General features: G+C 36.8%; 4 protein-coding genes and 1 pseudogene across 5 annotated transcripts; 3 read left to right on the top strand and 2 right to left on the bottom strand.

Annotated features, from left to right (window-relative positions):
• Positions 1–554: 554 nt before the first annotated feature.
• On the bottom strand, positions 555–2,279 carry LOC147937801 (uncharacterized). The gene has a single exon (XM_087465270.1). It carries the CDS (start codon positions 2,217–2,219, stop codon positions 555–557), a length of 1,665 nt encoding a protein of 554 aa, XP_087321396.1. The 5' UTR covers positions 2,220–2,279.
• Positions 2,280–6,169: 3,890 nt separating this feature from the next.
• Positions 6,170–7,410, bottom strand: LOC104710586 (uncharacterized; annotated as a pseudogene).
• A 698-nt stretch (positions 7,411–8,108) lies between these two features.
• On the top strand, positions 8,109–10,418 carry LOC104710585 (uncharacterized). 2 transcript variants are annotated; one of them, XM_087464365.1, is made up of 2 exons: positions 8,132–9,719; positions 9,790–10,071. In XM_087464365.1, the coding sequence occupies exons 1-2, from the start codon at positions 8,186–8,188 to the stop codon at positions 9,936–9,938; spliced, it is 1,683 nt and encodes a 560-aa protein (XP_087320491.1). In that variant the 5' UTR covers positions 8,132–8,185; the 3' UTR covers positions 9,939–10,071. The 2 variants fall into 2 exon arrangements, with proteins under 2 accessions (XP_010425520.1, XP_087320491.1); XM_010427218.2 differs by having other exon boundaries at positions 8,109–10,418.
• A 2,269-nt stretch (positions 10,419–12,687) lies between these two features.
• On the top strand, positions 12,688–14,792 carry LOC104710584 (uncharacterized). The gene is made up of 2 exons (XM_087467638.1): positions 12,688–14,400; positions 14,501–14,792. Exons 1-2 carry the CDS (start codon positions 12,717–12,719, stop codon positions 14,635–14,637), a joined length of 1,821 nt encoding a protein of 606 aa, XP_087323764.1. The 5' UTR covers positions 12,688–12,716; the 3' UTR covers positions 14,638–14,792.
• An 8,188-nt stretch (positions 14,793–22,980) lies between these two features.
• Positions 22,981–25,314, top strand: LOC104710583 (uncharacterized). Its single transcript, XM_087464392.1, has 2 exons — positions 22,981–24,795; positions 24,896–25,314. Exons 1-2 carry the CDS (start codon positions 23,211–23,213, stop codon positions 25,075–25,077), a joined length of 1,767 nt encoding a protein of 588 aa, XP_087320518.1. The 5' UTR covers positions 22,981–23,210; the 3' UTR covers positions 25,078–25,314.
• The last annotated feature ends 593 nt before the right edge of the window (positions 25,315–25,907 follow it).

Here is a 25,907-nt window from a genome sequence, read left to right as displayed (position 1 = left end):
GCCCAATAATAAAAAGCTCCGTTTCTTAAATTTTTTTTTAAAAACATGATCATATTCATACAATCGTATGTATCTCTGTCCCTCATGCTTTAGGCATAACCACCAGCAGGCCCGGCCCTACCAGGCCCGACCCTACCATAAGGCAGGCAAAGCCTATACTTTAGGTCACACAATATTAAAGAAAAAATTGAGGCCACACTAATGAATATGTTATTGGTCGAGTGGCATTAATGTGACTACAAGTAATTTTAAAGTCACCCGGTTTCGATTCCACATGCATCTTTTTGTTTTGTATTTTTATTTTTTCTTTTCCCCTCTTATTTTTTAGAAAAGCTCTCCGATCCTTGACATATTTTTGTTCTACACTTAGTTTTTTTTTTTTTGTCAAAGGGCTTTCTATTTAAACTGAAAGAAAAAATTACAAAGGTCCAGCCTTAGTGTTTTTGGGCCAAGCCCAGTGAGCAAAAGAGAAAAATACATAGTGGAAGGATCGTGAACTTGAACCTAGTAATAGGCTAACCTAGCCGATGGAATAGTAAACGTCACTCGATCATCTAAGGAGTGGAGAACCAGTGCTGTAGCATCAAGGCAGACATCGATGGATTGGAGTCCCTGTAAGAATCGATTCTGCTTCGGATCGTGGAATCAATGAGGCGGAGGAGTTGGTCAGTGGTTTTGAAGTGTTGGCGATGAAGTCGATTATTTCTCTCGGACCAGATCAAGTAGGACGAACACTGCCAAGCAAGTAGAGTTAGCCGACAGCGCGCCTTTGAGCCTTGTAATGTTTGCATCTGTATCACGGTTGAGTCCCAAGATGTTTGAGGTTGGATCTGGCATTTGGTTGCAATCGATCTCCACACGGTCCAAGTGAAGGAGCAAGAGTAGAAGAGATGTGAGCGGCTTTCTGGGAAGAGGTTACATAGGATGCAGCTTGGATCGGTCTGTAAGCCCCAGTTCAGAAGGCGATCCCGAGTGGGAAGGCGATCTAGCATTAGAAGCCAGGTGAGAAAGCAGTGCTTCGGGATTCCTCCTGAGATCCATGTTACTTTACTCCATGGTACTGTGGGCGAAGGATCCCGGAGCTTGTTATAAACCAGTCCGGTGGAGAAACGCTTGGTAGTAGGACCCGTGGCTCCAGGAATTTCCCAATCATAAGTGTCCTCAGTGTCGGTGAGGTTTACAGTCGTGAGGTAGACTTGAAGAGTTACCTGTTCTTCTGATCTTGCATGAGGCAAACACCATCGACCACGTGAAAAGAGTTGAGCAAGAGTGGAGTTCTTGGGGATTCCCAGACTAGAGTGTGTGTGATTCCGGAGATAGTGCTGTAGTTTCCCGAAGGGTGACCAATTATCCGACCAGAACCTGCAGGTAAGACCATTCCCAATCCTTAGCTTTATCCAATTATATGCTACCTCTCTAGTTTTGACCAACTTGTTCGCCATCCATGAGTAACTTGGCCTTGGTTTCATTGTCCAGAAGTTGCTGAGTGATCCCCGAAGAAAGTGAGCTTTAAACCATGCTACCCAAATCGATCCGGACCTAAAAAAGAGCAACCAAATCAGCCTAATAGTACATGCTTTATTCCAGTAGGTGAGATCTCTTATTCCTAGTCCTCCTTGATTCTTTGGCTTTGTGACTTTGTCCCAAGCAACTCTAGCAGAGTGGTGGCCTTCTAGAGTTCCCTTCCAAAGGAAGGCACTACATAACGAATTTATCTTTCTGATGCAGGCCTTAGGGAGAACGAAAGTAGATGACCAGAAATTCGAGATACCGGCGATGACAGTATTAATAAGAAGCAGTCGACCCGCAAAAGATAAGGCTTTTGTGCACCAGTTATTTATTTTTCCTTTAACCTGTTGCAAAAGTGGTTCACAGTCCTGAATCGAGAGTTTCTTTGTGCATAGGGGTACACCAAGATATCTCACAGGGAGTACGCCATGAGAGAGGCCAGTAGTGGTTGCAATAAGGTTTGTTTCAGCCTCAGTCATTCCTCCCGTATAGAATGATGATTTTTGAACACTAATAGCTAGACCAGAAAGCTCCTCAAACTCTTTTAATACTTGCAGGACATTTTGTACTGAAGTTAGCGACCCATCCAGGAATATCAAGAGATCATCCGCAAAACAAAGATGGGTAAGCTTTGCCGTGTCACAGTGGTAATGATAGCCTATCTTCCCATCCTCAGCAGCTTTGTTGAACATTAGGGAGAGGGTGTTCATTGCAATCACAAAAAGGTAAGGGGAAAGAGGGTCGCCTTGCCTAAGTCCTCTTTTACCTTTAAAAAATAATATTAGTTTTCTTTTATTATTTTCTTCATTCTTTTATTAATCACATATACAACTTAAAATAATATTACTGAAACAAAAATAATTTCTAATAAATGCAAAAGTTTTACAATTTTTAATAATTATACTTCTATAAACTTGCTTTAGGCCACATAAACTATAGGACCGGCCCAGACCACCAGTTACGGTTATAAATTTTGTTTAACCTTAATCGTTACTGTTTAATAAACGGTATGATTAAATACGGTTTCGGTTGAAGCGATTTCAATTGTATATGGTTACGGTTATTTGATAATAAGATATGGTTGATATTATTTGATGACATGACATAAAATAATATATATTATTTGTTTTCTAATTAATATGTTCTTTTAGTGTACTTATATTTCTGTATATCATATGATTCATATTAAATAAATATTAGTTAGTATATTTTATTATGTTTTTAAAACGGTTACGGTTTAACTATACGGTTAATCAATGGTTTTGATACGGTTACAGTCAATTAACGGTTATAGTTAATTTAATTTAACTATATATTTACGATAAACGGTATAGTTTTTAAATAAAATATGATTACGGTCTGGTTATTGTTTGGATATAGTTGTAATTATTTTTAGTCTAGGTTTGGACCTATGGATTTTAGTCTAGGTTTGGACCTATAGAGAGACAAAATTTTCCACAAAATATTGTTGCTTTTTTACGTGCATATGTTAAATTGCTAAAGTTAGTATTTATACAGATTTAGTTTTATTGTCACAGAGTTGTAACATTGTTGATATTATATTATTACTCATAGGACTAAATTTTATGTACTCAATATCTAAATTGTGTAACAAGATATATCTTTATATTTGACATCATAACTCTATAAATGATACATCTTTTTTAGTCAGAAAATATATATCATTTGTGGAATGTAAATATATTTTTTTAACTCCAAACTTTTTTTACCAAATTTCAAAAATGTTAATATGGGTCTGAATGGTAACAGTGTATTTGGTTGTGCGGGTAAAGCGGTTTTATTGTTTGGTACGGTTGATATGAAATAATGTTTGATTGGTGAAAAAACTACTAGTGGTATTATTAATAAGAAAATATTTTGGTTGTTAATAAGAAAATTGTTAAACATGTTGTTTTACTTTTAAAACAATATATTCGGTTATATACACACAATAATATATATATATATATATAGTATTTAGAAAAAATGATAAAGATATGAAACAATAAAATTGTGCAATTGGTGTATAATTCAATGAAGATGTATAATTTTAAAATAAAGTAAATTGGATTAAAAAAAATTTAATATATGGAGACCCATGATTTATGATATACTTAATAGTTTATATTAGTCTGTTTTATATTTATATAATCTGATTTTTTATATTAAATACTGATTGTTTTATAATTTGAGAAGAAATAAAGTTATAAATTAATTAAATAAAACAAGCTTTACCCAGTGCATTTTTAAACAATACGCTAGATAATTGGTATTCATGGAGACAAAAGGCGGTCCATGAGTTAATTACCCTATTTTGAAAGCGCACGTAAGTTAGTTTCACTTTTTGGAGAAAACGCAAACCACTCAAATAAATTGTAAATGGTAACATTTGCCATATTTTTTTTTAACTAGTCAAATACGCACTTCATAGTGCTCCCAATCACAGCTATAGCATGGATAAAACATTAGGCTATCTACAATGGTTTTTTTTTTCAACACCCTCCACCTCAACTTTTAACATTCCACATCATTTTCTCTTTTTTCCACCTAATCATTCAACACCACCTCAATTTTAACCTCTCCAATAGTTTTGTTTAATAGAATTTAACACCTTACCCCACTATTTTCATTTTATATTTTTATTTTTACTTAATTTGATAACAACACATTTATAGTAATTTAAAATTAATAAAAGTTACATTATTATTTTTTAAATTGAATTTTATATTTTTAGCTAATATATTAATATATAAAAAATTATTATTATTAAAAAAAATAAAATTACACAAACTTCAAATTCGGAAAATACAAACACACAATACAACTAATAAAACATACATAACTTAATTAGTACAATCATCTTAACTTAAATCACACACATAAATTTTAAAACCTCTTTAATCACGGAACATCCCGAATTTAGCCCATATGTGTTTGACTAGATCTGCTTGCAATTCATGATGGACATTTGAATCACGTAATTGACATCTAGCACGCACATGATTTGCAAAAGCAGGTAGCACCTCGGTAGAGAATGGTTGTGATGTACAAGAACCACTTGCCTCAGACTGATCATAATCAGTCCAATATTGCGCATATGTATCTCGCTCATCCTCAACAGTCATATTATGTAATATAATACATGACCGCATGATCATAGCTAAATCGGCTATGTCCCACAAACGTGCTGGTTCGCGAATGATTTTAAATCGAGCTTGTAACACTCCAAATGCACGTTCGATGTCCTTCCGACATCCTTCTTGGTGTTGTGCAAATAACTTATCTGGTTCACTTTGAGGAAGACGAATTGATTTGACGAAAGTTGGATAAGAAGGATAGATACCATCAGCTAGATAATATGCCATATCACATGGGCGTTGGTTCACAAAGAAGTTTACTTTTGGAGTATTTCCTTGTTCAACATCATCGAACACTGGTGTACGATCTAGAACATTGATATCGTTCAATGTGCCTGGACACCCAAAAAAAGCATGCCATATCCATAGATCATGAGATGCAACTGCTTCAAGAATAACAGTGGTGGTTCCCTTATCTCCTCGAGTAAATTGACCTTCCCATGCCGTAGGACAATTTTTCCATTCCCAGTGCATGCAATCAATACTTCCAATAATCCCTGGAAACCCTCGCATCTCGTTGACATGCAAAATTCTTTGGAGGTCATCTTGAGTTGGAGCTCTGAGATACACTTACTCATAAAAATGTATGATTCCTTTACAAAATCTAGGCAAGCACTCCAATGCTGTAGTACCTCCAATTTTGATGTACTCAATGACCGCGTCTGCCGCCATACCATATGCTAACATTCGCATAGTTGTGGTACATTTTTCTAATGGGGATATACCTTCTTTATTGGCTGCGTCAACTCGTTGGGTGAAGTAGTCTTCACTGCTTGACAGGTCACCAACGATTCGGAGGAAAACTTGTTTTTGCATCCGGAATCGACGACAAAACATTGCATCATCATATGTAGGTTGATCGGCAAAGTAGTCGTCAATCAATCTTTGGTTTGCGGCTACATGATCTCTCTTGAAGTATTTTCTCTTGTTACGACCTAGATAATCTTCTTCTATTTTGTTTCGACTCTCTCTAAACCGGTTCACGATGTATCTTTCTTCTATTTCTGACTGTCGTTTGTAAGCTTCGACATCAAAAGGAAAATCAGATGGATCCATTGAGGATTGTGTTATTGATATTTTTTTAGTAAGATGAGGATTGTGTTATTGGTATACAAAAATGAAATAATGAGGTTTCATTTATAAGAAATTGAGTGGTTGATATCATCGGATTCCAAACAAACATTATATTTACTTAATTAATAGATATGGATTAGATTTTGTGATAAAATCCGAAAGTCACGGATTTCATTGTCGGAGAAAGAGCCAAATAGACATTATTAAAGAAGAAAAAAACAAAATGGATTAGATTCTCTGATAAAAGTCGAAAGTGATGGGTTACATTGTCGGAAAAGAGCCAAATAGACATTATTAGAGAAGAAAAAAACAAAATAGATTAGATTCTCTGATAAAAGTCGAAAGTGATGGGTTACATCGTCGGAGAAATAGCCAAACACACATTATTAAAGAAGATGAAAACAAGCACACATTATTAAAGAAGAAGAAAATTAGCACACATTATTAAAGAAGAAGAAAACAAACACACATTATTAAAACACAAAGAGACATACACATGTTATTAAAGCAGATACACACGTTATTAAAGCATATCGAAACAAGCACACATTATTAAAATAGAAAATACATAATTGAACCAGACACTTGAGAATAGTTAATTTCCAAATAGATCGTGACTAAACTTCTCCAACAACTCTTTACTTCGGTCATCAAGATGCTCCTTTTCACTTAGCTTTAGATACATCTTCATCTTTTTAGCTTCAGTTCTTTCTTTCATTAATTGGTTTGCTTCCTCTTGCCTCATGGTTATTTTGTCCAATCGTTTCAACTCTTGCGTCTTGAATTGTTTGAATTCATCCACTCTTCGTTGACTACTTCCAAAGCTGCGCCCTTACCTTTCTGTTTCCCTTTTTTTTTAGCTGCATCTCTCCCCATTGGACGAGCAACAGATCCTACAGAACTTGAATCACTTGCATCACTCTCACGGGATCTCTTCGATCCACTGCTCCCAGATCCAGTATTTCCTCCTACTTGACTACTATAATGTGGTTGATCACGATCAGCTTGCCATTCTGACATTAAATTGAATTGGCCTTTTGTAGAACTTGAATATAATTCATGTGCTTTTACCAATACACCATTCTTCGACCAGCCGCTTTGTTGTAAACGCTTGGCGTTATCATAAGCACCAATCCATTTGCCTAGTTCTAGATTCATGTAGTTGTAATGATTTCTGCATGAAGCTCCGTCGCGAGGAGGATGAAATGAGCAATGCTCATTACAGTAGTCATCAATTTTACCTCAATAAGCTTCACTTTTTTGGTTTTTACCAACAACGCTGTATGTTCCATATATAATTCATCCACTCAATAACACCAAATTTTGCTCTGTTGTCCATTTGGGACTTTTCTGGCGAGTTGGAGTTGAATCTTCTGTATTTGGAGTGACTTCAGTACCACCGCTCATATCACCAAGAGCCATTTGCGTAGAAAATCCGGGAAATTCATTTACTCCAACATTTGAAACATTACCCATTGGAGTAGAAGAACTAGAAGGTGTTTGAGATGGATATGACATCATTGATCCAAATATGGAGGATAGTTTGGAACAGCTTATGGCATGAAAAAATTTGGTGAAAACCCATAATTTGGTACATTTTGGGGTTGATTTGCAGATTGGTTTTGAAACTGATAATTGTTGGAATTTGGATAGTTGAACGGATGATTAGAAGAATTTTGAGTGTTAAACGGATTATTATTGGGATCCATTTAACAACAAAAGAAATTTTTTAAAAAGTATTAAGAGTTGATAGGAAGATATAGGAGAAAGTTAGTGAGAAATGAAGTTTTTTTTTATGTCCAAATGAAACGAAAAAAGTCTCTATATATAGATTTTAAAAAATTATGAATTTTGATATAAATTTCTTTTTTAAAAAAAAATTGATTACAACCAAATAATTGAGTATAAATAATTGAGAGGAGATAAAAAACACACAAAAATCTGGATAATCAATAGGAAACAACAGATAGAAAAAAAAAATTATGTCGGTCCAAAAAAAACTTTCTCTCACCCTTCCCTACAATCACCAGCTGACACATATACCTCTAAACCCCACTTCATTTGCATTCAACGAGTTGAATTTATTTAGTTAAAATGAATCCACATCGGTTTTCTTTTGTATTCAACACCCTTATCATATAGGCATTAAGCTGTTGAAATAAAGATTCAACAGGCCATTGTAACTAGTCTTATAAATGAACTTGCCTATTGGGGAGTTAGAAGAGCCAAAATAATTAAGAAAATAAAGAAGTCGAAATAAACAAAGTCAAACTAACATGGCCGACAAAAACTGAGTGGGACAATCGATAACAAAGACTAGCGAGCTATAATGCAATGCAACACAAGTATTAATATAATTAGAGTATATATAGCAATAGTTCCATTTCTATATTGATCCATTATTACACGAAACATATATTAACTTGCATTCTCTCCTCCTCTCTGCTAAACCGCAAGCAACAGCCATGGGTCATGAGTTAGAAGGACACACGCATCTTGTATCCCTCATTAACTATGCTGTTGGTTTCGAATGCCATGCTTGCGATCGATCATATGGTGCTGGCTTCTCATGCGGTGAATGCAAGTTTGCTATTCACATGGATTGTCAATATTTGTTCAGGTTCCAAGAGATATTGGACCACCCTTCTCATGCTGGGCATTGTCTTAAGCTTCTTACAGCCGGAGCTCCTGATCACACCGATCCAAAATGCCATCTCTGCAGTAGAAACACAAAGCGCCTTCTTTATCATTGCTTTGATTGTAAACTCAATTTGGATATTGATTGCATGATCGATCACATATGTGCAAGAGCGCATCTTAATATGTCGTGGCACCACCATCCTCTAATCATTCTTGATCTCGGGTCTAGGATGTTTTGCAACTTTTGTAACGATGGTGGCAAACGTGGCTATCTCTGCCCTCGTTGCAGGTTGGTGATTCATAAAGGATGTGTATCCGTATTTGACTCACCAGAAATTATCCACCCTTCTCATGTCAGACACCCTCTTAAGCTTATCACCAATGGAGCGCCAGATTACACAGACCGGAAATGTCATGTATCTGGAGACAACGCTGGGAACTTACTTTATCATTGTGATATTTGTAAGTTCAACTTGAACATGCGTAGTGCGGTTATAAAACCCACACCAGCTACTCTTTCAAATATGAAGGTCCATGAGCATACACTCACACTCATGCCAAGATTGATCTCCTTCGTTTGTGATGCCTGTGGGACGGATGGAGACCGTTCTCCTTATGTGTGTCTTCAATGCGATTTCATGGTTCACCAAAACTGTGCTCATTTACCACGTGTTATTCACGTCAATCACCATGACCACCGTGTTTCGTACAAGTATCCTCTTGGTCTTCGAGAATTGAAATGTGGAGTTTGTTGGGAAGAGATTGATTGGTCATATGGGGCTTATCTATGTTCCCTTTGTCCTTGTTATGCTCTTCATTCACTATGTGCAACAAGGGGTGACGTGTGGGATGGGAAAGAGCTCGATGGTGTACGTGAAAAATTTGAAGATACGAAGCCATTTAAGAGAAATCGCAACAATACAATCACTCATTTCGCTCATGAACACAAGCTCATGAGCCTCAACAAAGGCGAAGAAGAAAGCAGCTTGTGTGGAGCATGTGTTCGTCCCATCGGTTCATACACATTCTACAAGTGTTCAAAATCAGTTTGCAGTTTCATTCTCCATGAAACCTGTGCTGATCTTTCTAAAAAGAAACGTCATTTTCTAAGCCCAACACCTCTCGCTCTTAACCTCTACAACAAAAGTCACACAGGAAGTTGCACAGCTTGTCATCAAGCTTTTTGCAAAGGATTCATCTACTCCGCAAGTCCATGGAACTTTGACTTGCTATGCAGTTCGATAACTGTGCCTTTTATCCATGGAAGTCATGAGCATCATTTACTCTACCTCAAACTACAATACGGTAACGTGAAGACTTGCCAGAGCTGTGGATTTGATGAAGATAGAGTCGTCATAGGCTGTAAGAAATGCGATTACTATTTGGATTTCCGTTGTGCAACTCTACCAGTAACTTTAAGTCTTCCAAGGTATGATGATCATCCACTCACTCTTTGTTATGGTGATGAAAAGGCAAGCGGCAAATATTGGTGCGATATTTGTGAAAGAGAAACAAATCCAAAGACTTGGTTCTACACTTGTGAAGATTGCGGGATCACTTTACATGTTTTCTGTGTAGTCGGCGATATCAGGTACGCCCAACAAGGAGGAAAGATACAATTCGATTTTAAATTGCGGCCTAACAACGCATCTTCAAGACCATTTTGCCATGAATGTGGTTGTCGTTGCCCAGGTTCCTTCATTGTTAAACATATCAAGCACGACATATCCCTTTGTTCTTATTATTGTTTTAGTCGTTTCCAAAACATTGAGTCTATGGGGGTTAGAACCATATGCCCTCCATGGGGATTAGAACCCAATACTTGATGAGGCGGTAGTTAAAATGTTTGTCTGCAAGCCTGCAACATGGATTTTAATTTTATTTTTTTTGGCTCTCTTGTTTAAATTTGTTGTTGTTGTGAGCTATTACCCAAACAAAATAAAAGGCTACCTATACATTTTATATTAAGATAACATGATCATACGACCGTGTGTATTTTCATGTACATAAACTTACATTTAGTTTGTTTTCTTAATGATTTTTTTTTTTTTTGAAAAAGGTTTAATTCTTAATGAAGTTGAAAAAAAAAATAGCTATCCTATCTTTTTTGTTTCTTTGGACACCTAAATTTAGCTATCCAAAATAACATATTATCAAATAGAAATTACTCCCACAATGAGTTCGTATGAGTAATATAAAACAGTTCTCTTTCTTAAATCACTGGTGCTGGTTCGTACGACACTCTCTTAAAAGTTAGGAAATATCAATATGGAACGCTTATTTTGTGAAAGCGGAGACAATCTTATGCTAAACTTTTCTTTTTCTTATGGATGCCAGGTTTCTTTTCAATTATGAGAGTTTATTTTTTTGTTTTCTTGTGATGCTTAAACAATGATTGATTGAGTTTATATCTTTCTTTGTCTTTGTATATTGTTTTAAATTTTGATTATTGTGCATCTAAATTTCTTGTAAACTATGAATATTACGGTTCCATCTACTTTAGTTAAAATGACGAAACAAAACTCAACAATTTCCTAATGGATAATGTGGAGTAGGTTACGATGTCGCTATCTCTTTACAAGTATCTAAAGTATTAATTTATAGAGGATTAATTTATAGAAGTTTCACTGTACATGTAAAAATCTAACACAGTAATACATATAAAAGATTCAAACAAAAATAATATTAACACTGTAGATACTTGAATCTTGATATAATAGTTGCATTGCCTATCTATCCATGAAAAAAATGGTGTAAAAAATGTATATATATACCACTACGTTGTTTTCTAACATCTATTATTGTCTATGCCTAAAATTATTAGTTTAGGCTCACGAAGTCGTGGTTCATTGTCTTCACAAACGCATTCTTTGATGCCTCTAAGAGCAATCCCATTGCACATCCTGTGGAGATGTGTTTTATTTTTTTAACAATAAAAAGTAATAAACTCTTAAAGTTAGCCAACATGGCTTTTCAACCTTTATCACCACCAGTATAAACATCTCTTGAGAGAGCTCATTGTTCAGGTTCTGACCAGTCTTTAAGTTAATTACAAACGATAATACAAACAGTATGTGAATTACAAACGGCTTTTTTTGGTATGTATTTACAGTGTTTGCTTAGATTGAAAAAGGGATGAGAGGGATGATGATGATCAGAGGATGATGATGATCAGAAGGATGAGATCACCTTGTTATATCTGATTTCCCATTGTTATGGATTAATGTTCAGTTTCTGTGTTATGGATTAATCATCATAGCTCCATTTTCTCTATTTTTCAATGTTAAGTTTTGTGTTCAGTTTTTTGTTGAGTTTAGAATCAAGACACTCATATTATGAATGACTAATGGGAAGATAAAAACTAAAAATAATAGGATGAAAAGATTAATATTATTTTTAATATTATTAAAAATTAGAGACACTAATTTGAGGATGTGCAATGGGTTTGCTCTAACTATATCTTGATTAGCTTTTTAATCGGTCATCTATCAGACTATCACATAGGGTAAGAGAAAAATGACTACATTTCCACCTCATGAAAAGAATAATAAATTTACTCCCTCGTCAACATTAATAAGAAATATTACAGTTCAACCAAAAAAAGAATAAATAGTCTTACATCATTTACCCAATTATTTGGTTTAGAATTGTATGGGTCTGATTGGTAACGTATCCAAAGCTGTACAAAAATATTGTAAGCTAGAGCTGTAAGTTTTTAGGGAATAGTGCAAAGCTGTAAGAAAGAGCTGTACATGAAAATTGTATAAAAAAGCTGAGAGTAAAGTTGTTAATAAAGTTTTTAGTAAAGTTTTTGTGATTGGTAAAAACTCAAAGCTGTACCATTTATACCGCTTTGATTTTGTCACCAATCACACCCTATATCATATTTACCTAAATACTCTTGCAAGGGAAAACTGTCTGATTAAATTTTAATAGTTAATCTCGAAGGTATCATCGTCGGCTCAGTATATGTGCTAGCTGTCATGAATTTGACTTTTTTCATCAATGATCTCGATGAATCTTCAATGTGAAATGATTTTCAGTTGTTTAATTGAAAAAAGGAAGAAAACATACCCGTTGAGAGTTAAAAGAGGAAAGATAATTAATTAACCAAACTAACATGGCAGACACGACCTGAGCGGGACAATCGATATTAGCGTTAGTTAAACAAAGACTACCAATTTGCCCACTAGCTAGTTGTATTAATATAGATTTATAACGTCAATAATAATGACACGTATAAGATAATGTAACAAGTAGCATTGATATGATTATATAGAGAAACCATTATTACACGAAACCAAATTAAGCGCTATTACCCAAACATTAATTTGCATTCTCTCCACGACTCCACTTATGATAGCCGCAACTGCCATGACTGTGTACTTCGGCGGACACGAGCAAGGATACGAGCATCGTTTATCCCACGTTCCCTATTTTGATGGTTTGGAATGCGATGCATGCAATCGATCGTATGGTGATGCCTTCTCATGCAATGAATGCAAGTTTACTGTTCACGTGAAATGTGCATTTCTGTTCGAGTTCAAAGAGATATTCGACCACCCTTCTCATGATGGACATTGTCTTAAGCTTCTCACAACCGGAGCTCCTGACGACACCGACCCAATATGTCATCTATGCGGTAAAAACACCAAGCGTCTTCTTTATCATTGCTTTGATTGTAAACTCAATTTGGACATTGGTTGCCTAGTTGATGTCCTGTGTGCACGAGCCCATTTGAATATGCCGTGGCACCTCCATCCTCTACTCATGGTTGACTTTAAATCTCGAATGTGGTGCGACTTTTGTGGAGATTACTGCATACATGGCTATCTATGCCCTCGTTGTAGGTTGGTAGTTCAAGAGAGTTGTGTCTCCCGATTTGACTCACCAGAGATCATTCACCATTCTCATGCCCGACACCCTCTTAAGCTTCTCACCGATGGTGCTCCAGATTACACACACCGAAGCTGTCATCTATGTGGAGACGACATTGGGAATTTACTTTATCATTGTGATATATGTAAGTTCAACTTGGATATGAATTGTGCAATTAAAAATCCACCACTAGTTGTTCTTTCAAATATGAAGGTCCATGAGCATACACTCAAACTCATGCCAAGATTAATCTCCTTCGTTTGTGATGCTTGTGGGACGAAAGGTGACCGTTCTCCTTATGTATGTGTTCAATGTGATTCCATGATATTCCATCAGGAGTGTGCTCAATTACCACGTGTCATTCATGTCAATCACCATGACCACCGCGTTTTTTATAAGTATCCTCTTGGTCTTGGAAAATGGCGATGCGGAGTTTGTTGGGAAGAGATTGATTGGTCATATGGGGCCTATTCTTGTTCCTTATGTCCTAACTATGCTCTTCATTCACTATGTGCAACAAGGAAAGACGTGTGGGATGGAATAGAGCTCGATGGAGTATCTGAAGAAATCGAAGATGTCGAGCCATTCAAGAGGAATGATGACAACACAATCACTCATTTCGCTCATGAACATAACCTCATGAGCCTCAGCAAAGACGGTGAAGAAAGTGGTTTGTGTGGAGCATGTGTTAGTCCCATTGGTACTTATCACGCATTCTACAAGTGTTCAGAATCAGATTGCAGTTTCATTCTCCATGAAACGTGTGCTGATCTTCCTAAGACAAAACGGCATTTTCTGAGCCCAGAACCTCTTGGTCTTTGTCTTCGAAGCGAAGAAGTTTGTGGAGCTTGTCGTCAGGTTGTTTGCAAAGGATTCATGTACTATATTTTTGACTTACTATGCACTTCGATTACTGTGCCTTTTATCCATGGAAGTCACGATCATCATTTACTCTACCTCCAACTACCACCATTTGGTGACGGGAAGACTTGCCAGAGCTGCGGAATTGATGAAGATAGAGTCGTTATAGGCTGTAAGAAATGCGATTACTATTTGGATTTCCGTTGCGCGACACTACCATTAACGGTAGCGCTTCCAAGGTATGATGATCATCTACTCACTCTATGTTATGGTGATGAAAAGGCAAGCGGCAAATACTGGTGTGATATATGCGAAAGAGAAACAAATCCAAAGAATTGGTTCTACACTTGTAAAGATTGCGGAGTCACTTTGCACGTTTTCTGCGTAGTTGGTGATATCAGGTACGCCCAACCAGGAGGAAAAATCAAATACGATTTTGAATTACTGCCTAACAATACATCTTTACGACCACTTTGCGAAAACTGTCATATCCGATGCCCAGGTTCCTTCATTCTTAAACATTACAACCGTGACGTAGCCCTTTGTTCTTATTATTGTTTCATGCGTTTCCGACCTATGATGTTGAGGAGGTATAGAACGAATAGGGACATATGCCCTCCATGGGTAAAACACACTACTTGATGAGGCCGCAGTTAAAATGTTTGTAGTTTGAAATTCATTCGGTAGATGTTATTTCTGGACTTTCTTTTATTTTTCTTTTGATAAGTTTTTTTTTATGATATTTTTTTTATCTCTAGTTTGAATTTGTGGGCTATTCACCAAAAGAAAAAGGTACTGATTCACGACGATTATTTATCTACTACGACCATGCATGATCATCGTATAAATTACATTCTTCATATTTTCTCTATATCTATACTAATATTTTTGCAGCAGTTTTTGCTCAAAAATAGTTTTTGGAAAGTTTTTACATTTAATGCATTGAATTTAATATTAGTTACCAAACATTTCAAAATTAATTATAGTAAGATTTTTAAAAATAAGAAAATCTTTCTACCTCATTCAAACATAAATATACGATTTCCTTTCATTTTTATTTGAATTTATATTTAAATTATCTTGAATTATTCTATAATGCATTTAGTTAATAAAAATTGTGATTAATAAAAATTGTGATTTTTTACTGCATATGATGTAATACACATTTAAAAAAACAGACATATATTACTTAATAGATGAATAAAAAAATATGGGTACAGTATCCCACATCACCTAAAAAAATTAGGCAATAGTTCAGAGTCATATTATAAAAGATACCAAAATGATTCATAATACAATTGAGTAAAAAACTTGATTTATCAGACATTCAAACTTTAAAAAAAAATTATTTGCTTTATTCTGGTTCTTTATTTTAAAGATTTTTAAAAAGTTAAATATTATAAATATTTGTATTTTATAAAAAATATAAATATTATAAATATTTATATTTTTTAGAAAGTTAAACTTTATAAAATGTTAAAAATATTAATAATAATTAAACGTTTATGAAGTTTCAAATATTATAAATATTTAAAATTTATAAGAAGTTTAAATATAATACATATTTCAACTTTTTAAAAAAGTTAGAAAACCTTTAAAATATTAATAATATATTTAACTTTTCCGAAACTTCAAATATGAGAAATACTCAACCATTTTAAGAATTCCAAGTATTATAAATATTTAAACTTTATAAGAAGCGTCGATCTTATAAAATGTAAATGGTTACAACCTTAATAAATAACATATCAAACAATAAATATTAAAAATTAAGATTATATAGTGCGAGTTAAAATACCTTGGGACAGAGTTATATAGCGGGACGGATTTTGTCGATATTTATATAAATTTAAAATATTATTAATTTGGTGTTAAACGGGTAAAACATCATTTCATTATTTTGTTAACACTATCAGTGTCTGAGAATAGACATATCTAATTAAATTGATTAATAAATATTATGTAAAAAATAAATTATATTGCAGTATTATATGGTTTAAACTTTACACCATAAAATTAACAATTATTAGGGCATGTTTATAGGGAGATCAGTTTAGGGTGTTCTTAGAGTATAAATATTGTGAAAATAATGTAAGATCAGTAGTTAAGAACTTTTGTTAAAAAGTTAGTTATTGGGAGAACATGTTTAAGATCTTAATATTTAATAATATAATATTCTTATAGAAATTTAAGAATGTTTAATAAATACATAGATTCATGTTTAATAAAAAAATTAAGAATGTTTAATACTATTTAATAATATAATGTTTATTAATATTCTTAAACATATTACAATTAGAAAAATTTATAAAATAACATTTTAATTGCAAACTTATAAAACTTTTACTAAAATTCAAAATACAATGCCATATTTTTATGAAACAAAAAAAAAAATTGTAAATAAAATTTTAAAAAAAAACAAACATACATATTACTTAATTAATTAAACAAGACAAACATTTTATTTAATTAATACATATATTAATGTCCAAATTTATTCTATATATTCTCAACCAATCCGAGAGAGACATGTCACACAAGATCAGGCCCAAGAACAGTTCTAGAATAAGATCAATGAGCCTGATCTTAAGTCCACTATTCAATTATTTTCATTTTTAAAAAGCCTAAAAACACCCCATCTGATATACCTATAAACATGGCCTTATATAATTATAACATATTTAACCAACAAATATAATTTATAGTTTAAATGTTTTAGTTATAAATAATTTGTCTAGTATGTACAGATGAAGCTAACGTTTCTAACATTAGCTTTCCATTTTTGTACAGCTCGTTGTAACTTTGTACCCTTATTTGAATATATAACATAAAACTCTACCAAATTTTGAAATACGATAAACAGAATTTTACTAACTCACTGTAAAGACTGGTCATAAAATTGAAAAGTCAGGGGGAGTGGATCATGGATGTTTTGAATTCATTTGTCATTTCAAAACTAATCTTATGATAAAAAACCAGAGAAGACTAAACCAAAAAAGAATGAACAGTTATACCAATAATTTTCTCTCTCCTAAAAAAAAAAGGGCGATTAAAAAGGCGATCTCAGATCTAAAAATTTCTTCTACCTTGACCGACGGTGAGGCCTCACGCCGCCGTTGAGAATCCTCTCCTTTCTCCCCCCTCTTCCTTTCTACCATGGCTTCACCCTCTTCAGTTCCTCCAGATCCTCCTCCAACGACGGAGATACCAGACCCTCCTGTTTCAACAGCTATTGTGGCCCCTATTACTCAAGTCGACTTACCAAGCTCTCCAATTGAATCCACGCTTAAGAAGGACTATGAGGTTGAGCCTCCGGTTATAGATGATACTCAGCTGACATGGGCAGAGCGTTTCAACCCTAAACTCCGCAATCTCAAAAAAGCTGCTAAGCCAAGCTTCACCGAGGATGGTACCCCGAGAGTTCGAGCTCCAGCTTCTGTCATCCTCAAAGCCTCAGACACCTGGAAAGACCATATAGTGGCTCACTTCCATGGCACACCACCACCAGCAGGAAAAATTTTTGTGGATTTGAATCCCATTTGGGGAAAAGACGGCAGAATTAACATTCGAAGTCTCCCGAATGGACTGGTCCTCATCTATATTCCTTCTGACCAAACTCGCAAATGGGTTTTAGAGGTTGGATGTTGGCAAGCCGGTAACTGTCTCTTCACTGTAACCGCTTGGTCTCCAACAGCAACACTATCACCGCTTAAGCTGGTCTCTCTCCCGATATGGGTCATACTCAAAGACGTTCCTCCTCAGCTATACTCTCTCTCTGGACTAAGTACCATAGCTTCAGGTATTGGTGAACCATTACATACAGAAAAGCATCAGCTTCCGCCTTTAGCCACAGATACTCGGATAAAGGTGGAAATTCTACTCAAAAAAGCTCTCCCACAGTCGGTTCTCGTAGAAGATGATGATGGAAATGAAATCCGTATTTGGGTTGAGTATCCCCGCCTCCCTCCCAAATGTGATTACTGCAAAGAGTTTGGACACCTCTATCATCGTTGTCCCTCTGCTCCGATCATTCCTAAGCCCACCTCTCTCAGCTCCAACACTGCATCAACTTCATCAGCCACACCAGCAGTTCAAGTAATTCAGAATGCTCAATCTAACAAAGTCGCATCCCAAGTTTGGCAGGTCAAAGGACACTTGGTTGCTGGTATTCCCATCCCTCCTGAACCCACAACAGAGGCTATTGCATCGCTGGATGTAGTTAGTTCCACACCACCAACTAAGTCAATGGAGATGGTGCCACCTCCTACTGGAACTCACAAGTACTTAGACTCACCAACAGCTGACTCACCAAATGAATGGCAAGTGGTTCATGGTCGAAAATCTCCTAAGTCACCAACCAAATCAGCGGTACAGCCTGGGGATCATTTGCCTAACCAGAAGAAGCCCTCGAGGCTTGCACGGAGTCAGGCAGCAGGCAAGCAACAAGATACAGGTCATAGAAAGGAATCATCAGCTCTTTCCTTGCAGGAAAGCCTGAAGCCAAATTCGAAAATGACAAACGCTAAGGTCACAAAGAATTCTAATAAGGGACGTATACCACCTGAGGGTCGTCCCCATCTTCGTCACGCTTGAAAGCTCAGCTTTCAACTTTTTGCCCACTGTTTTATTGATGATGAAGATTTTTTGTTATAATATTAGAGGATTAAACTCTTCCAATAGACAACTAGAGCTCAAGAGATGGGTTCAGTCAGCAAGACCTTCAATAGGAGGCATTTTGGAAACTCATGTACAGCAGGATAATGCTGCTGCTATTTTGGCTCGTAACTTCCCTGGATGGAGATATGAACATAACTATTCCTCTGAAGCTCAGAATGGGAGAATATGGGTAGTCTGGGATCCGGCTATTCAAGTTTTTACCCACAAGATAACTGACCAAGTGATCTCTTGTGGTGTTTTTGATCCATCAACGCAACAGTCCTTCTCCGTATCATTTATTTATGCTCGGAACTCCATGATTGCTAGAAGAGAGCTCTGGGAAACCCTGAAGGAGTTGCATCACAACACCCTTCAACGTAATCATCCATGGTTACTTCTTGGGGATTTCAACCAAATACTTCGCGCAGAGGATCACTACTCACTTCATCCATATCCTCTGCCTATCCAAGGCATGACCGAATTTCAGGAGTGTATTGAGGCTTGTGAATTCCTGGAACTAGCAAGTCAAGGTCCTGCGCACACTTGGTACAACAGTCAGCCGCTTAATCCGATAACTCGCAAGCTCGATAGAACTCTTACCAATGAGGCTTGGCTATCAACCTACCCTCAATCTAATGCAATCTACGATTCTCCAGGAGGTTCTGATCATACACCAATATTAGTCGTTACCTCAGATACAGTCGAAAGAAGGAAGGTGCCTTTTAAGTTTTCATCATTCTTCACAACTCATCCGACTTACTCGGCAATGGTGGAATCAGCATGGAATACTACTATCCTTCCTGGATCCAGCATGTTTTCCCTGTGTCAGAAACTCAAAGCAGTGAAAATGGGCTGCAAGGCTTTAAACCGTAACCATTATAGCAACATCCAAGCTAGATCTGCAGAAGCATTAGAAGCCCTAAACTCTATCCAAATCCGTCTTCTGGACAATCCAAATCCATTACTTTTTGAGGAGGAAAGGTTAGCTAGACACCATTGGTCTATAATGTCAAATGCAGAGGAGTCTTTTTTTAGAGATAAATCAAGAGTCCGATGGTGCTCTGAAGGGGACTCAAACACAAGATTCTTTCACAAATCAGTTCAGGCTCATCAAGCAAGGAATATGATCCGATCGCTGTTAGATGCAAATGAAATACGGGTTTCAGACAAAAGGCTACTGAAGGAAATGGCTGTTGATTACTATATCCGGTTGCTTGGTACTAAAAATACCACGGTAGAGTCTCTTTCAGTTCAAAGGATCAGAGAACTATCAACATTCAGATGCTCAGATGATTTGGCTGCTAAGTTATGTTCTATTCCCACTCCAGAGCTGATAACCTCCACAATGTTTTCTCTCCCAAGGAATAAAGCTCCTGGTCCTGACGGATTCACAGTTGAGTTTTTCATAAGCTCATGGGGAATAGTTGGACCATCAGTGATTGAAGCAGTAATCGAATTTTTCAGAACTGGTAAGCTACTCAAGCAAGTGAATGCTACTATTCTAGCCCTGATCCCCAAGACTACCTCATCTGAACACCTTTCTTAGTTCCGACCAATATCTTGCTGCAATACACTTTACAAAGTAATTTCCAGGATACTTGCAAAGCGTCTCAAGCTAATCACAGGATCAGCAGTTCAGAGAAATCAAGTAGCGTTCATACCAGGCCGGCTACTTTGTGAAAATGTTTTACTTGCAACTGAACTAGTAAAGGATTTCAACAAGGAAGGACCGGTAACTCGTGGATGCCTGCAAGTAGATCTCACCAAAGCTTTTGATAACATTGATTGGGATTTTCTCATGAACATTCTTGAAGCTTATAACCTGCCTCCCCAGTTCATCAGTTGATTAGTGGTTTGTTTCACTACTCCTTCATATTCGGTGGGTTTCAATGGTGAGCTAGTTGGATATTTCTCAGGGAAAAAAGGGTTGAGACAGGGTGACTCCATATCTGCTCCACTCTTTACACTAGTCATGGACATTCTCTCAAAACAGTTGGATGAAGCTGCCATTGCAAACAGGTTTCAAACACATCCTAAATGTTCTAACCCCCTCATCACTCATCTTAGCTTTGCAGACGACATCCTCATATTTTTTGATGGAAATGAAGCTTCTTTGGTTGAAATACTGGATGTTCTTGCTCAGTTCAAGCGGGTATCAGGCCTTGGTATAAACTTACAAAAAACATGTCTCTACCTGGATGGCGACAACCGAGACACTATCAGTCAGTTAGCTTCTGCACACAACCTCACTTACGGCTCATTACCTTTCCGATACCTGGGAGTTCCTTTGCTCACACACAAGTTAACAGCCTCTGATTATCAACCGCTAATAGACAAGGTTAAAGGTCGCATATCCTCCTGGACAAATAGACACTTGTCCTTTGCTGGTAGGCTACAACTACTCCACTCAGTCATCAACAACACAATTAATTTCTGGGCTTCAATTTTTCTGCTACCTACCAAATGCTTGGAGATGTTGGAGCAAATCTGTAATGCATTTTTGTGGAATGGCATTGCTACTACAGCTAGGGGTGCAAAGGTATCCTGGGAGATAGTTTGTTCTCCGGAATCTTCAGGAGGTTTGGGGCTTAAGAGGTTGGTGGATTGGAACAAAATATTTGGTCTCAAGTTGATTTGGCTACTTTTTTCACAAGCAGGCTCTCTCTGGGTTTCTTGGGTCAATAAGCACTTAATTAAGGACAAAAGTTTCTGGGAAGCTGATTTCTCTGCCTCAGGGAGTTGGATATGGAGGCGTCTAACAAAAATTAGAGCCCTCGGTAGACCATTCGTTCATTGCACTGTTAATTCAGGTAAATAGGCTCTCTTTTGGCATGATAATTGGACAGGTCTTGGCCCTCTTTCGCATATTCTAGGAGATTTGGGTCCACGAGTTACTGGTATCGGTCAGCTAGCCAAGGTTAGTGATGCAGTTAACAATGGTTCCTGGTCAATCCCACGTGGGAGACATCCTTTAATGCAACTGCTTAGAACTTGTTTGCACTCTCAATCAGTTCCTACTCCTGACATGGGTTCTGATACGTTCCACTGGAAGCTACCGTCGGATCAAACACTAGGGAGCTTCTCATCAATGAGAACATGGAGATACTTGCACCCAGCTGGTCCCAATGTTCCTTGGTCCTCTCAAGTCTGGTTCAAAGAAAATATCCCCAAGATGGCATTTATGACTTGGTTAGCTGTACAAGATAGGCTCACTACGAGAGATAGACTGATCCGGTGGAGTATACCTGTTTCACCTGCGTGCCTCTTATGTCAAGTAGGTATGGAATCAAGAGATCACCTATTCTTCGATTGTCCCTTCTCCAGAAATCTACTCACCAGCTTATTCGATCAATTTGCTCCTCAACCAGATCCGACCTTTGCCAGTTTTATGAATTGGATTAAGAATCCCACCACAAACAGGAGGCTTAATTCAATTTGTAAACTGGTTTTCCATGCCCTGATATACACTCTATGGAAGGAGCGAAACAATCGGCTTCACACACCCTCTTTACGTACGGAGAATCAGCTGCAAAAGGAAATACAACTGCTGATAAGAAAGAGATTGTTGTGGCTAGATCGCAAGGATATGAGCACTCATCCGCAAAATCAGACTACTCAGGATACTTACCTCTGCATATGGTTCACCCACTTCCAAGTTCATTAAACTTTCAAACTATCTTTCTCGTATCTATGTCTGATCCTTTCTGAGCTTCCTAAGTTTTTCTCTAGCACTAAATGTAACGGTATCTCTTTTGGATATTAAAAAAAAAAAAAAAAAAAAAAAAAAAAAAAAAAAAAGACTAAAGAAAAACCGTGTGATTTTATTTTAATAGTTGACTGGAAGGTATCATTGTCAGCTTAATGTGAGTTGTCATGGCCTCGACTTATTCCTTCTGCGATCTGGATTGATAAAATGAAATTAATATAGATGTGTCAACGTCAATATTAAAGTATATTATCATGTTGCAAGTAGCATTAATTGATATAATTAGATCGAGTTATATGTTAGAAGGACACGAACCCAAAGTCCTATTACACAAACCAAAATTAGCATTCTCTTCACCTCCTCTAACTGCCACCACCATGAGTTATATGTTAGAAGGACACCCGCATCGTGGATCCATGATTAACTATGCTGTTCGTTTTGAATGTGATGTTTGCGATCGGTCGAATGACTTTGGCTACTCATGCGACGAATGCAAATTTTTTTTTTTTTTTTTTTTTGAATGAATGTAAAATTTTATTCATCAAAAAAACCGTTTTCTCTTTACATCAAATGTAAGCTGGGTTTAAGTTTTGTTGAAAAGCATACATTAGTTAGATTCTAGTGGTGGACCATAGGGTGAGAGCCTCCCTAGATGAACGGTTTCCCGAATCTTGAAGGAGCAGAAGCTTGTTTCTGATGGTTCGATCAATCCGTTGAAGCAGGGTAGTGGCAGGTACAGGGGATTCACCATGGCGACGATTATTGCGTTCAAGCCAAATGGAGTGGACGAATGCAAGTTTAATATTCACGCCAAATGTGCATTTGTGTTCAACGCAAAGGAAATATGGGACCACCCTTCTCATGATGGACATTGTCTTAAGCTTCTCACAACCGGAGCTCCTGATCACACCGACCCAATATGCCATCTCAGCGGTAAAAAAACCAAACGCCTTCTTTATCATTGCTCTGATTGTAAACTCAATTTGGACGTAATTGATGCTCTTTCTGCCCGCCGATCTCACCTAAATATGCCGTGGCACCCCCATCCTCTACTCATTGTTGATATTACTTCTAGAATGATATGCCACATTTGTGGAGATGGTGACGAACGTGGCTATCTCTGCCCTCGTTGCAGGTTGGTGGTTCATGAGAGTTGTGTCTCCCAATTTGTCTCACAAGTTATTACTCACCCTTCTCATGTCAGACACGCTCTTAAGCCTATCACCGATGGAGCTCTAGATTACACAGACGGAACTTGTCATCTATGCGGAGAGGACGCTGGAAATTTACTCTATCATTGTGATATTTGTGTATTCAACTTGGATTTGGAATGCGCAATAAAAAAACCACCACCAGTTGCTCTTTCAAATGTGAAGGTCCATGAGCATACACGCACACTCATGCCAAGATTGATCTCCTTCGTTTGTGATGCTTGTGGGACGATAGGCGACCGTTCTCCTTACGTTTGTGTTAAATGTGATTTCTTGATATTTCATCAAGAGTGTGCTCAATTACCCCGTGTTATTCATGTCAATCACCATGACCACCGTGTTTCGTACAAGTATCCTCTTGGTTCTGGACCTGGAGAATGGAGATGTGGAGTTTGTTTGAAAGAGATCATTTGGTCATATGGGGCTTATTCTTGTTCTATTTGTCCTCGTTATGCTATTCATTCACTATGTGCAACAAGGAAAGACGTGTGGGATGGGAAAGATCTTGACGGAACAGCTGAAGAAGTTGAAGATATCGAGCCATTTAAGAGGAATGACGACAACACAATCACTCATTTCGCTCATCAACATAACCTCTTGAGCCTCAACAAAGACGGTGAAGAAAGCAACTTGTGTGGAGCATGTGTTCGTCCCATCGGTTCGTACACATTCTACAAATGTTCAGAATCAGATTGCAGTTTCATTCTCCACGACGCATGTGCTGATCTTCCTAAGAAGAAACGACATTTTCTGAGCCCAGAACCTATGGATCTTCGCCTCCGAAGCAAAACTTACTTAAAATCTTGCGGAGCTTGTCGTCTACCTATATGCAATGGATTCATCTACTCCAACTTTGACTTACTATGCAGCTCAATTCCTTTTCCCTTTATTCATGGAAGTCATGATCATCATTTACTCTACCTCGAACTACAATACGGTGCCGTGAAGACTTGCCAGTGTTGCGGCATTAATGAAGATAGAGTCGTCATAGGCTGTAAGAAATGCGATTACTTTTTGGATTTCCGTTGTGCCACTCTACCACTAACGGTAGTGCTTCCCAGGTATGATGATCATCCACTAACTCTTTGTTATGGTGATAAAAAGGCAAGCGAAAAATATTGGTGTGATATCTGCGAAAGAGAAACAAATCCAAAGACTTGGTTTTACACTTGTAAAGATTGCGGAGTTACTTTTCATGTTTTCTGCGTAGTTGGGGATATCAGGTACGCCCAACCAGGAGGAAAAGTCAGCTCCGAATTTGAATTTCTGTCTAACAATACATCTTCACGACGATTTTGCAAAAACTGTCATAGCCGGTGCCCAGGTTCCTTTATTGTTAAACATATCTACCTTGACCAAGCCTTTTGTTCATTTTATTGTTTCAAGCGTTTCAACTGGGACCTAGACATAGAATGGTTGTTTACCACGGTTAAAGTCATATGCCCTCCATGGGTATTAGAACCCAATACTTCTACTTGATGAGGCGGCAGTTATAATATTTGTAGTTTGAAACTCATTTATCATATTAGATGTTTTGTTTGGATTCTTTTTGTTTTCTTTTTCTTTTTCATTTGATTATTGAATTTGTTGCTGACTTGTTGTTGTGGCTATTAACTAAAGACTACGTATTTATCTACCAACATTTCCATTACCTTACGAGTTCCGACTATAACATGATCATATATACGACCGTGAATATCTTTTTGTCCCTCATTCGTGTTGCTTTGTTCTGCCATGATTAATTTCATTCATATACTCATACACGATACATAAACATAAATTACATTGACACTCATGAATAAACAGAAGTCAAGTAGTTCGACATAAGAAAAATTAAGCTAAAAGCAATTTTGACAATAACCCTTTATTTATTAACACATTTTATTTCTAAAAATTTTGTCCTGTTAGATAAATATTGAGAGCATAGTTTAAAATATTATGATAAGAAACAAGAGAGGACTAAACGAAACCCACTTGAATGATTTTGATAATTAATCTCCAAGGCATCATCGTCGGCTCAATGACATGACTTTTGACTTCTTCCTTCGTTGATCTCGATTGATACAATAAAAGAAGAATAATTTCTTGTTTAGAGTCAAAGAAAAGGCAAAATAAGATAATACAAGATGCCTAAGTAAACAAACTAACATGGCAGACAAAACCTGAACGGAACGATATTAAACTAAACAAAGACTAACGACTTGCCCACTCGTTGTATTTAAAGAATGAGCTCAG

This window comes from Camelina sativa, chromosome 9, assembly GCF_030686135.1.
Source record: "Camelina sativa cultivar CO46 ecotype springtype chromosome 9, ASM3068613v1".
Taxonomy (NCBI): domain Eukaryota; kingdom Viridiplantae; phylum Streptophyta; class Magnoliopsida; order Brassicales; family Brassicaceae; genus Camelina; species Camelina sativa.
This window is presented reverse-complemented; position numbering and strand designations above follow the sequence as displayed.

What these genes read in the sequence shown, in the direction of transcription:
- LOC147937801 (XM_087465270.1), bottom strand. Translation starts at nt 2,219, where the DNA reads ATGAACACCCTCTCCCTAATGTTCAACAAAGCTGCTGAGGATGGGAAG.
- LOC104710585 (XM_010427218.2), top strand. Translation starts at nt 8,186, where the DNA reads ATGGGTCATGAGTTAGAAGGACACACGCATCTTGTATCCCTCATTAAC.
- LOC104710584 (XM_087467638.1), top strand. Translation starts at nt 12,717, where the DNA reads ATGATAGCCGCAACTGCCATGACTGTGTACTTCGGCGGACACGAGCAA. An exon ending in GGCAAGCGGCAAATACTGGT is followed by an intron (nt 14,401 to 14,500) that starts GTGATATATGCG and finishes TGGTGATATCAG; the next exon opens with GTACGCCCAACCAGGAGGAA.
- LOC104710583 (XM_087464392.1), top strand. Translation starts at nt 23,211, where the DNA reads ATGGCGACGATTATTGCGTTCAAGCCAAATGGAGTGGACGAATGCAAG. An exon ending in GGCAAGCGAAAAATATTGGT is followed by an intron (nt 24,796 to 24,895) that starts GTGATATCTGCG and finishes TGGGGATATCAG; the next exon opens with GTACGCCCAACCAGGAGGAA.